The sequence below is a fragment of the Pholcus phalangioides genome, unplaced genomic scaffold (genome assembly GCF_987345545.1).
Source record: "Pholcus phalangioides strain wild (caught in Gottingen) unplaced genomic scaffold, Ppha-v1.0 ptg000017l_1, whole genome shotgun sequence".
NCBI lineage: Eukaryota > Metazoa > Arthropoda > Arachnida > Araneae > Pholcidae > Pholcus > Pholcus phalangioides.
The window spans coordinates 9,663,101-9,675,964 of NW_028301610.1; the positions used below are offsets into that span (position 1 = coordinate 9,663,101).

The 12,864-nt window shown below is 34.2% G+C and overlaps 1 protein-coding gene across 4 annotated transcripts in view; it reads right to left on the reverse strand.

The window, feature by feature from the left end:
• Nucleotides 1-1,679: 1,679 nt before the first annotated feature.
• LOC149072340 (endoplasmic reticulum membrane-associated RNA degradation protein-like) overlaps nt 1,680-12,864 on the reverse strand; it is a 52,664-nt gene continuing 41,479 nt past the window's right edge. For 2 of the 4 annotated variants that reach the window (XM_089246400.1, XM_089246402.1), the window contains 3 exons: nt 12,099-12,338; nt 7,156-7,269; nt 5,380-6,008 (listed from right to left, as the gene is read on the reverse strand). In XM_089246400.1, the coding sequence (XP_089102526.1) occupies nt 5,861-6,008; nt 7,156-7,269; nt 12,099-12,338 (502 nt within the window). In that variant the 3' untranslated portion in view covers nt 5,380-5,860. Of the gene's footprint in view, nt 2,006-5,379; nt 6,009-7,155; nt 7,270-12,098; nt 12,339-12,864 lie in introns of those variants that run through there. The other 2 variants (XM_089246399.1, XM_089246401.1) reach the window with 2 other exon arrangements.

A 12,864-nucleotide genomic window follows, 5' to 3' on the forward strand; every position in this document is an offset into this window, starting at 1 on the left:
ATATTGAAAATGTGATTTAAATCAACTGCAAATCATAAAATATATATATCACACATCAATAGAAATGAAAAAATATAACTAATTTACACTAATTCAACACCACCAGCTTTATTGCAATGGAGTTCTGAGTTGAAGCCATTTTTACATATTATTGTTACATTTCCAAGCACTAAAGAAAAAAAATTATTCGCAAAGTTTACAAAAGTATTTAAAATACCTTTACTTTTTGTTTTCTATGCATGATGTACTTCATTTTCTTTTGTTTAACCGAGGGGGGGGGGGTAATCTCAAGTTTGGTCTAAATTTAAATTACAGTAAAAATCTGTTACAATGACAATTCATAATCATAATAAGATTCTCTTTATAACAGACTATTTGTTATAAACAAATTTATTTTTTTTGGACTGCAAAAACATATACATGGATAAAAAACAAAACAGATAAGTTTACCTTATAAGAAAGATTTTTTCAACCTGCTCCCACATACCTAAAAATATATATACATCTTTTTCTTTCTTTTGACATTGATTATGTTTGAATTGTTTTATTTATCTGAGCAAGGAGAGGGAAATAAAATTTTTCCAGGGAAATAACAATGATGTCAAAACCAAAAAAAAAAAAAAAAATGCACCACCTCCTTCCCAACCAATACACCTACAGATTAAAATTAATGCTTTTCCATCTCCTATATAGATAATAAAAAGATAAGATACCACACATGTGGTCCTCTTATCTTATTGGAAGGTACTGACATGTCCCATTTATAAACACCTATGTATAGGGTATAGAGATTTAAAAAAAAAAAGCCACTCTCTCTCTTTTTGGTCTCTCTCTCTCTCTAATTTATGTATAATTATTTAGGAAAGGGAAAGCAAAACATACTTTTCGAGAATTTCTGTTGTCGTTATAGCGAATTTGTTCTGATTTCATTCATAAATAACTCTCTATAAGTGTGAATACTTTTTGTATCTGTAACATTAGCTGTTGACAATCACTTGCAAATCATTCGTAATAGTGAGATTCTTGTTATAAGCTGTACTTGTTATAACAGGCTATTACTGTATTTTAACTCATTTTCAAACTTCATTAACCAGTCAACTGTCCAATTAATTTCTCCGAGCGTTACCCGCAGTGCCCAATATTTTTTGAAGATGCGCGCGCTTTTTCCCTTTTCTTGGAAGTTTGAAATATTAAAATATTTCTTTATAGCATGTTTTTTTATAGCTTGAATGTGTCGAGACATAATATGACACCCCAAAAGTGGGGAGGGGTGGTCATAATGTCCTGTGACTAAAAGAAATGCTGTTGATGGATTTATGTGAAACCATAGTACACTGCTCAAAACAATTAGGGAGCACATAGTTTTAACAAAATTACGCAAAGATGTATACCGATAAGTAACATAAAATGAATCATCCATAATTTAAAGCCTAGCAGGAAACGGAAAAAGAAAACCAGAAAAAGGAGATAAGGGCAGAAATCGGGATGTTGCAGAAACGTCTGTTTTACTTCCGTAACTGTGAAATTCGATTGCGCAGTATTTTTTTTGAGACAAGGTGACTTGAGGATGTCTCAACAACGTGATTTACCGGAATCCATGGCATGGCGTGTTATAGGCAGACTAGAATCTGGGCAAACACAATGTAGTGTCGCGGACGCTGTTGGAGTCGCCAGAAGTGTTGTTGCAAGGCTGTGGAATCGATTCCAAGAAACAGGAAATGTTAGACGTCGACCAGGGCAAGGTCGGCCACGCGCCACTACAGCAACTGATGACCGGTATGTACGGTTAACAGCCCGTCGAAACAGAACAGAGAATGCTACGCAGCTGCAAAGACGGTTGCTCTTGGCAACAGGACGAAGGGTGTCCAGCCAAACAGTGCGTAATCGGCTTCATGAGGGTAACTTTTAAATTAGGTATATTAGCATTGTTAGCTCTACGCACATAGGCCAATGGTCTGCATTCCGTTGACCCCACGCCACCGTGCGGCCCGAAGAAGATGGGCTGCTGAATATATATATATATAAGAAATATATATATTTATATAAATATAAGAAATATGAGAGGACAACAAAACTGTAAGTTCAAATATGCTGCTATGACATACATTTATGCACTAAACAAGCAGCAAATAATACTGGTAATAACTTATGGTAGAGGGGGAAGTTAGGGAGAAGCTTATGGTAGCTGGTGTTAAGTCAGGAATTTAATTTTAAGCTTTGCTACTTAAAAATTTATGTTTCAGATCAATAGCTTATGGACAATGGTTATTATTGGGAAAGAGATTTTCTGGATTCTGATACAAACCTTAAGAAGAAAAGTTAGCTGTTTCCTATGGGAATCGAACCTGGATCCTCTTGCACACTGAACAAGTGCGCTTGATCGGTATGCAAGAGGACCTGTTCATACCTTCATAATAACACCTTTGGTTATTTAAGTTTTTTTTAATTATTCGTAACTTTTGGGTTGCTGCATTTTAATTATGTCATCCATATTTTTATGACTTTTTTTTCAATGATATTTTTTACCATATATATGTTACTGCCAAAGCTCAAAATTGGTCAATTTGCGAATAGGTCAATTACGTTAAATATTGACCTGGCCAGTTCGCAAAGTGGCCGGTGATTCCAGGCCAAACTTTGATAACAAAAGACATGATTCGGGATCATCGCACGTTGGCATATTTTTTCATAATAATTATATCCACGTTAGTTATGGCAACCCATCAAACCGCAGTCACGATGTAGTAATAATTTTTTTTCTCCAAAATACGTTTTTTTTTTACATTTTTTACAAATTTTTTACAAAAAAAAACTACACTGGTGAAATAAATTAAGAGAATTTGCATATTTTATCGAATTTCATGAAAAGAACTGAACTGAATGTAAAACCACTGCTTCTAGACAAAAATGCAAATCTTGTACGTCAAATACGTAAACGTACACGTGTGTGTAGGTGGAGCCAGTAGAGAAACAGGCTTTATAAGCACGTGTAAGTTAAGACGCATTTCGTTCGCTAGCCCACCTCTGCAAATTTCTTGGTGTTATTTTGCAGCAATCGGTTAATTTCAAATTGTAACAGTAAAAATGAGTAACCACCAACGTTTAGATGATGGAACGAGGTGGTGAATTGTGGGGAGGCTAGAAGCAGGCCAATCTCAAGTCCAGATTTGTAGAGAGTTCAATTTAACGCCCAGCGTCGTGTGTAACTTATAGAAACAGTTCCAGGATACTGGATCCATCGAGAGAAAGCCTGGGCAAGGTTGCCAAGAGCCACGACGGCCAGAGAAGATCGCCATTTGTCGATTATAGCAAGGGGGAAACAGGAGTGCTACAGCTTCTCAGCTCTCTCGTGACTTGTATGCAGCCACAGGAACCCGTGTATCAAGGGTGACTGTTTCCAAAAGACTTCATGGGAGAGGGTTGTTTGCAAGAAGACCTGCTGTTTGCGTCCCGCTGACTTCTACGGACAGGAGAATCCGTTTATCATGGTGCAGAGAGCATAGAGATTGGAGTATGTATCAATGGGCGACCGTTCTCTTCACTGATGAGTCCCGGTTCAGCCTAAGAACCGATTCTCGCCGTCCGTTCATATGGAGAGAACCAGGGACCCGCTACCTACCCTGCAATGTCCACGAAATCGACCATTATGGCGGAGGAGGTTTAATGGTCTGGGCAGGCATCATGTTGGATGGTCGCACACCTCTCCATGTCTTTGAAAGAGGCACTGTGACTGGTGTGAGGTTTAGGGATGAGGTCTTGGAGCCCTATGTTCGCCTTTTCAGGGGTGCAGTTGGCCCTGAGTTCATTTTAATGGACGATAACGCGAGGTCACATAGAGCTCTTCTGCTCGACGATTTTCTAGAGAGTGAGGATATTCGCCGGATGAATTGGCCAGCCAGATCTCCAGACCTTAACCCTATAGAGCATGTCTGGGACGCTCTGGGGAGGGCAATTGCAACTCGCAACCCCCCTCGGGAACCATCCAGGGAATGAAAACAGCGTTGCTGAACGAGTGGGACCAATTGACACAGGAAATGATAAACTGCCTTATTTCAAGTATGAAATCACACTGCGAGACCTGTATAGCTGTAAGAGGGGACCATACCCCCTATTAACCCAACTATGAACCCATTTTTTCGGTTTATTCTGCAACCGCTGTTTCATACCTTCCGACTCCAACGAGTGTTACACACGATCATGCGTGTGTATTACAATTATTGAATGGTTATTTGTTTTGTATTGTATCAATGTATGTACATATCAAATTTCATTAAAATCGGTACAGTAGTTCTAGAGATAATCGACCAAGTCTGCAAATTCTCTTAATTTCTTACACCAGTGTATGTTTATATAATTATTTTTATAGTTTTCTCTCAAATTTAACTTTTCTTGTCTCGTCACATGGAGCTAATCCAATACAGCTGCTATACATATACATGCATCACACGTTGGCAATTAAAAAAAAAATGGATGGCAGTCTTATTGATTCAAAGCACATCAAGCTTTGAATCATTTCTTCAACTTAGATTTAACCAAAACTCTTGGCCAATTCGTAAAGTGCTCACGCTTCTGGCTTATACTAGCTGTTACCCGCAGCTTTGCTCATGTGGATTTTGTAATCTGAAAACTACTCAATGATCATTCTCTCATATAACATTTGAACCCCTCATAACCCACTTGGGGGATGAATTTTCAGAAATCCTGTCTTAGTGGATATCTACATTATAAAATATAATACTAACTAAATTTCATATTTATGGCTTCAGCAATTTTGGCTTAGCAATGATTGCTCCACATAACTTTTGAAACGCTTTAAAGGAGGGTTGGATTTTAAAAAATCCCTTCTCAATGAGTCTCTATATTACAACATCACAATATTGACCAAATTTCATATTTATAGCTTCAGCGGTTTTGGCTTAGCTATGATTTCTTTATATAACTTTTGAACCCTCTTATAAGTCACCTTGTGGGTCAAATTAAAAAACAAACCTTCTAAGTGAGTCTTTACGTCATGAAATAAAACTACTGATCAAATTTCATGAATATAGTTTCAGAGTTGTTTTGGCTTGGCGTAATTTCTCTGTTACTTTTTAGCCCCTTATGATTTCCTCCCAGGGTTTCTAATTTTTAAAACCCCCTTCTTAGTGAATCTTTACATCATAAAATAAAACTACTGAGCATAAATTTGATCATATTGAACCCCCCAGGGGTCAAATTTCAAAAACGCTTTTAGGTCTTTATGTCATGAAATAAAACTACAAATTTCATATGGATTCAGAGCTGTTTTGGCCTAATGCGATTCCTCTATGTTGCCTTTGAACCCACTTATTACCCCCCCCCCCTTTAGGGGTCTAATTTTGAAAGACTCCTTCTAGACTCCTTCTTAGTAAGTCTTTACATCATGAAATAAAACTACTGATGAAATTTCATATTTATAACTTCAGCGGTTTTGGCTCATCGATGATGAATCACTCAGTCAGGACATGTTATTTTATACATATAGATTGTATTTTTTTATCTATCTTGATTTTTTTACCTTTTTCTTTATTTTTTTTTCCAGTCAACCTTGTTGGACAACTTTCCTGTTGTGGCTTCAGATTTTGTATTTGTAATAGAAAGTTAATATAGTGGGCTCACCTGAAATTCAGACCTAGGGACCTATACTTCACTGGAAAAGGGGTAAACACTGTTTTATTCCCAATATACTATGAAAAATAAATAAATAATATGATTTCAGGAATTCTAGGGAAATATGATTTTTCTTTATTCCCAAAGGTTCCAAAAATTTTCAGAATTTAAAACCCTACTTACATTCAACCAAAGCCATTTAAAAAACATGGATTTATATAACTTGAATATGCTATGGCTTTATTTTTGAGGCCATCAGATGAAGATGAGTTTTTTTTAAAAATTCTGTTGAAAGTTTGAAAATGTCCAGCCACTTATTCATATGTGGTGAAGTCATACTACTCAGATTTTCAACATACTTTAATATTGTCTTCAAAAACCTGAAAGGAAATGTCATCTATAAATAAATAATAAATGTGATAAACAAGTACTTGATTTCCTATACAGCATTTTAGAAATAGTGTTACCCAAAATATTATTTAACATGCTATAGTGCATCAAAGAGATGTAGAAGTAGAGATTTCAAATAAATATATTGTGCAGTTGTAAGAAATATAATTTATTAGTTGTTACCCACGGCGGCTTTGCTCATGTGGATTTGGTAATCTGAAAATTACTTGGCAATCATTCCCTCATATAACATTTAAACCCCTCATAACCCCCTTGGGGGATGAAAAATTTCAGAAATCCTGTCTTAGTGGATTATTACAAAATATAATACTGACTAAATTTCATATTTATAGCTTCATTGATTTTGGTTTAGTGATGATTGCTCCACATAACCTTTGAAATCCCCTTTAGGGAGGGGTTGAAATTTAAAAAACCCCTTCTCAGTGAGTCTCTACATTACAATATAAAATATTGAAAAAAAATTTCATATTTATAGCCTCAGCAGTTTTGGCTTAGCAATGATTTTTCTATATAGCTTTTGAAACCCCTTAAGAGCCCTTGGGGAGCCCTATTCGACCCCGGGGATCGAATTTTGAAAAAACCCGTCTAAGTCAGTCTTTACATCATGAAATAAAACTACTGACTAAATTTCATGAATATAGTTTCGGTTTGGCATGATTTCTCTATGTTGCCTTTGAGCCCTCTTATGACCTCTTCCCCTTAATGATCTAATTTAGAAAAACCCTTTCTTAGTGAATCTTTAAATAAAACTACTGCCTAAATTTCATGAATTTTACAGTGAACCCCCTAATGACACCCCCTGGGGTCAAATTACAAAAAACTCTTCTTAGTCATGATCTTCCCGTCATGAGATAAAAGTACTGAGCAAATGCCATGACTATAGTTTAAGAGCAGTTTTGGCTCTGCGTGATTTCTCTATTTTACTTTTGAACCCCCTTATGATTGCCCCCCAGAGGTTTAATTTCAAAAGAATTCTTCTTAGTGAGTCTTTACGTCGTGAAATAAAAATATTGACCAAATTTCATATTTATAACTTCTGCGGTTATGACTCAGCAATGATGAATCAGTCAGTCAGGACATGTTATTTTATATACTTATAGATAATAAAACTATTACTTTGAGTCAGTACTGCTTTCAACTTTGGACAACTGATGCACATCATTCAGGCTATGTATATAGCAAAGCATCAATATGAGTATCACACGAAAGGAGCTGTTCAGAACTGGAATACTGAAAAGCATTTGATAAAAGAAAATAATTATAATATTTGTAGTGAATAAAATAATTTTAAAAAACATGTACTCTTAATTCTTATAGTTACTTTTATTAAATTTATACCTGAAAACAACAATATATCAAGTATACAATTAAGTTTTAATGCATTTTCTGTAGAGAATATTCCATACATGGCAATCAAGAACAAAGAGTGCCATAGAAGTTTTACACAAGAATTCACAAGCATTACTGGAAAAAAGTTCAGCAATGCTTGTGACAAAAAGAATATCTACTCAAACCATTTATCTAGCCATGCAAAATTCGATGAAGTTGCTTCATTAAATTTGTTTACAACATACCTGTCACAAAACCATTTAACCCTTAAATGCGCAACTTTACATTGGCATTCATTACTGCAGCCAGTTTGAAGATAAAATTCAGAATTGACTTTGCTCATATGCTGAGGTAATTTTCTTCCCATTTTATATCTTGAATTTGCAGGTATATGTCCCAATCAGCAACAATTCTTTGTCTGTTCAGAGCATGTGTGTCTGTGATTTTGTTAATTTGTTAAAATGTTTTGTTTGCTTTTCTTTTCTTTTTTTACTTTGAAGTTTGCCACAACAATTTTTTCATACTATAGTTTTAATTTAAAAAAAGGTAATTATACAGGGTGAATCTATCAGAAATATTATGCCAAACGAAAGGGGTTGATAGAGGAGCACAAGTGGATCATGAAGGACCCCACCAACCCTGTCCTATTTCATACCATTTTCGGGTGTGAATTGTTGCATTCTCAACCGTGGATAATCAATTATGGAAAAAATTTGTCAAGTCTAAAAAAAACTGCATTTATGAAGTTTCTGAGAGACCTACATGCAAACTATGCACATATTTGGAAAGAACGTAAAAAATCCTATAAGATGACATTATTTTCACAAAATATCTGGATTTATATTGGCGAGCTACAAGTTCAAAAGATTGGCAAAGTTCAAAATCAAATTGTCACCAAAATTTATCATCACCAATTATGCAAACACCCATCTAGCTACAATTGGTCAAATTTACCAAAAACTCGTGCATTGTACTAGCTTTTGAAAGAGCCTACAATAAACCATTTCAATGTTCTGGTTCAGGAGAAATTTAGCCCTTTGTTTGCAATACAGCACTGAAATCTGAGTTTGTCAAAGTAATTTTAGTAGGTTTTGGCAACAATTCAATTTTTCACTTTACCAATCTCTCAGCGATTGAAGCTTGCCATTAAATACAGGTAGATGTCGATGATCCTGTAATATCACCTTATATGATTTTTTCTGCAAAATCAAATTGTCACCAAAATCTGTAACCACCAATTCCAAATTTTTGTCAAATACTTACTTCGACAAATGTTGATTTCAGTGATGTATTAAGAACAAAAGTCTAAATTTCTCCTGAACTAGAACACCAATATGCTTTGTTGTACTCTTTTGAAAGCAGGTACAATGCACAAGTTTTTGGTAAATTTGATCAATTGCAGCTAGAAGGGTGTTTGTGTAATTGGCAAAAAATTTTGGCAACAATTCATTTGCCAATCTTTCAGCACTTGTAGCTTGCCAATAAATTCAGATATGTCAATGAAAATGGTGTCTTCTTATAGGATTTTTTTCGTTCTTTCCAAATATGTGCTTAGTTTGCATTTAGGTTTCTTAGAAACTTCCCAAATGTAGGTTGTTTTAGACTTGGAAAATTTTTTCCATAATCTATTATCCACCATAACTTGAAAACGGTTTGAGATAGGACAGGATTGGTGGGGTGTTTCATGATCCATATTTGGGCTTATCTATCACCCCCTTTAATTTGGCAGAATAGGTCAGATTCACCCTGTATATATTAGGAATTTAATATTACTTCAGTACATTTATTTTATGGGCAATTTTTGAGGCTTTATAAGGCTTTTTTAAGACCCTATAAACAGCACAATTCAAGATAGATTTTTTTTAATGATTTTTTAGGCATTCTAATTATGTCACTAAAACTATGAAAAAATTATCATGTCAAAAAAAAACTAAAAAAAAAAAAAAAATCTAGCATTTAAGGGTTAAACACTAGTGTTTTTACATGTAAATTTCTACTTCAAATTCCCTTTCTACAAAAACAACTTTGCACGAAAATGAACTGAAAAATTCAGAATCCATTTAGTGTGTGACATGGTGTGTAATTTACATCATGATTAAAAATTTCAGATTGGGTATAAACATTCAGAATAAACAATGTCATTCACTAAAATGTATCCTCTTAGCTTAGTAGGTGAAACTATGGCTTCAAAGTAGGGGGTGCTGTGAATGCTCGAGCAACCACAGTATTCTGTAGCATTAGTTTGAGCACACCAGAATTCATTAAAAAAACAGAATTTTTTTTACATGAAACTCAAGCAGAGTACCCACAGGTCTAAAACACTTCTTACTCGCCTGAATTTTAGATTTTAGTACCATGCATGCATCAGAGATGCTGAATGAAACTTATATTGCAAAGTAAATATAAAATGAGAAATGCAAATTCTCAAGCATAATATCATGTCAGAAAGAACTATTGAGTATAATAAGCAATATACAGTTGATGCTCGATTTCAAAAACCTCCAATTTATGAACACGCTCTTTTTTAGGAACTGGTTTTGTGTCCCCCGTGAACAGCATGCCATAGAGATAATGTTAAAATCCACTCTATTTGATGAACTCTCATTTCAATTAACTTTCTATTTTACGAACTCGTTTTTTTCTGCTATTTGTTTCTTATTTTATTCTTCCATCCATCTCTGAGTTTGTTGTAACCAAAAATAAATTTTAATTGGGATGTTCTACATGTCTCATGACAAAATAGAAGAAGAGGGGAGGAGGTAGAGAAATCACCAATTTGTCATCACGAACATGCAGGTCCACATCGTATTGTTGGAGGGGTTGACCATGAAGTGAAGATGCACTGACAATGTAATTCACTCTTTGTGCATTATGATTAGATAAACTAAGTTTGAGAAATAGCATGACACATTAACTTATTGATAAGGCAATTGCTGAGTCGTGAGTGCATCAAATTCTACTCCAACTAATTGCTGTTATATAGAAATGTCCTCTCCACTTGTTAATACAAGATTCATTGAAAGACAATGAAGAATGAAAGACATGTGGTCATCTGGGGGCCTATGTCATTAACAAGCTATTAGGTTATTGCTGCCGCCATCCATGTATGGAGCCTTTCAACATATATATATATATATATATACACACTCCAAGGTTGAAATGTTCTATCTGCTTCCATAGCTTAGATGGTAGAGCACTCGTCCGGCAAGCGAGAGACTGGGGTTCAAGTCCCCGTGGGAGCAGTGATGAATTTTCTTTTTTGTAATCTTCATCTCCACAAATAACCAGTCTTTCAATGAATCTTGTAATTGCTGTTAGTCTACATTTCTCTTCATAATTTCAACAAAATGGGAAAGATTGTACTTGAACGTAGATAAAAAAAAAATTTAAAAAGAAATTAATGTGCGAACTTTTACAAAGATAGAATTGTGAAAACATACCCCAGATTCCAAAAAGTACATTGAGTACTCTAATCAAAGATAAGAAAAAAACAGTTTCTTTGGCAAGTGGATTCAGTGGCATTTTCCACCATCTAAAAAATATTTCAGAAAAGCAAGATTTCTGGAGCTTGAAATGACACTTGTTGCCTGGTTGAGTAAAATGAGCAACAAAAATTCCAATCAACTGAGACTTTTTGAAACAACAAGTGATTAAACACAATTAATTTGTGTCAAAGTTTAACTTGGAGGATTTCGAAAGATTGGATGGATGGCTGCAGAAATGTAAGAAAAGACAAGGCCTAACTTTTCTGATACTATGCAGAGAAATCGCAGCTGTGGACACAACTGTGATCAGTGAATGGAAAAAAGGGAAGCTAAAATCTCATTGATCATTGAATACATCACAAAATAGGTGATTTTTTGGAATTCATCAAATAAAGGTGATTGATCAACTCTTTTTTTTTCATTGTCCCTCCTATTTAAGAGCTCTTGACTTTACAAACTAATTTTCAAGTCGTATGGGTTCATAAAAACGTGAGTCAACTGTGATGACAATAAAAATGTTAGAGAACTATATAATGCAAAACACAGAAAATAGATGTTTTTTACACATATCATACTTGAGAGAGATATAGTTGAATACGTTCCAACGAATACCATTATAGCAAAAATTTCATTTAAACAAAAAATGTTCTAATCCCCCAGATAAGTTTACATAGAAACAATGCAAAAACCTGGAATTCCTTTATAATGAAATTTTATTATAACGAAGTGGCCTCTTACTATGGTCTCTTGAAGTTTGGTATAACGGGGTTCAACTGTATTACAGTACAGTCTCGATATTTTGAGTCTCAAAAGTTTGATATTCTAGATAATCCAAGGTGCTGGAATTTTTTGAAATTCTTTTTCAAAACTTTTTGCTCTTTTTAAAATTTTTTTTTATTTTGCCAAAAATGCATTTTGTTTTATTCTTCCCTACATATGCAGTACAAAGACTTGGCAGAGACTGAAGTGGTATTGATTCTTAGGTCAGAAGTTTTTACTGGCTCTATTGAAAATTTATAGTGTAAAAAAACTAAAAATAATAAATTTCATATGAAGTTCCCTATCAACTTCTTTTATGAACTGGCCATGGAGTTTAGTTTTCTGATTGAAGATATAATCAACTGATTACCTTAGAACATTTTAAATATAATTTTATCCAGTCTGATGTTTGTAGACAGAAAAAAGAGTCATAACTTGAGTCATAATACATAACATAAATACATGACAAAATATATAAAATTATACCTATTAAGAAGTCTCTTATACGTCATTCTCTGTCTACTTCTCAAGGATTTAGAATTCCAACCTGCATAAAAAGTGTTCAGTGCGTTTTTCACATTTTCAGAGCTATCTATACAATTTGTGACTATTTTTCTCATTAAGACTGTGACCTCTGCAGAGATTTTTGACTGAAAAACTGTGGTGACACGGCAGCAACTTAGTATTTCTTCATATTCATAAAAGCCATCATCTAAAGTGTTCCATCTGTTAATTAGTAAGATATAATTAAAGTATTGGAGTATTTTAATTCAAACTGAGTTTCAAAAGTTATTTAATACTACATATTCTATTTTCCAGGCTATTAGACAACTCCATTTCTTCAGTGCATACCCTTTTTATCCCTTTCTCAATTAAAAACTTACTATTGGCATGATCTAACCAGTTTTTCAAACCTGTTTTCAAAGAAAAAAAGTGTCTTGTATGCTGGCAAATATGACAAATATTTGAAGTTGTAAATGTGTATTTAAATGCTTAAATTCAAAAATGTGTTAAATTAATTTAAGTGAAAAAATATTTTTTAAAAGATGGATACACATATTCAGTTATCTTGATGTATTTGATTTAATTTGGTCATCATACAACTACATCTCGAACATGCACCTTGTAAATATTTCCTTTACAGAACTTCTAATGAATTGGTACATATCGGAATGTGCCGTGTATGTGTTATGTATCTAACGTGCAGTCTGTTTTTGAGGAATGCTTATATATATATATTATGTGTTTTAAA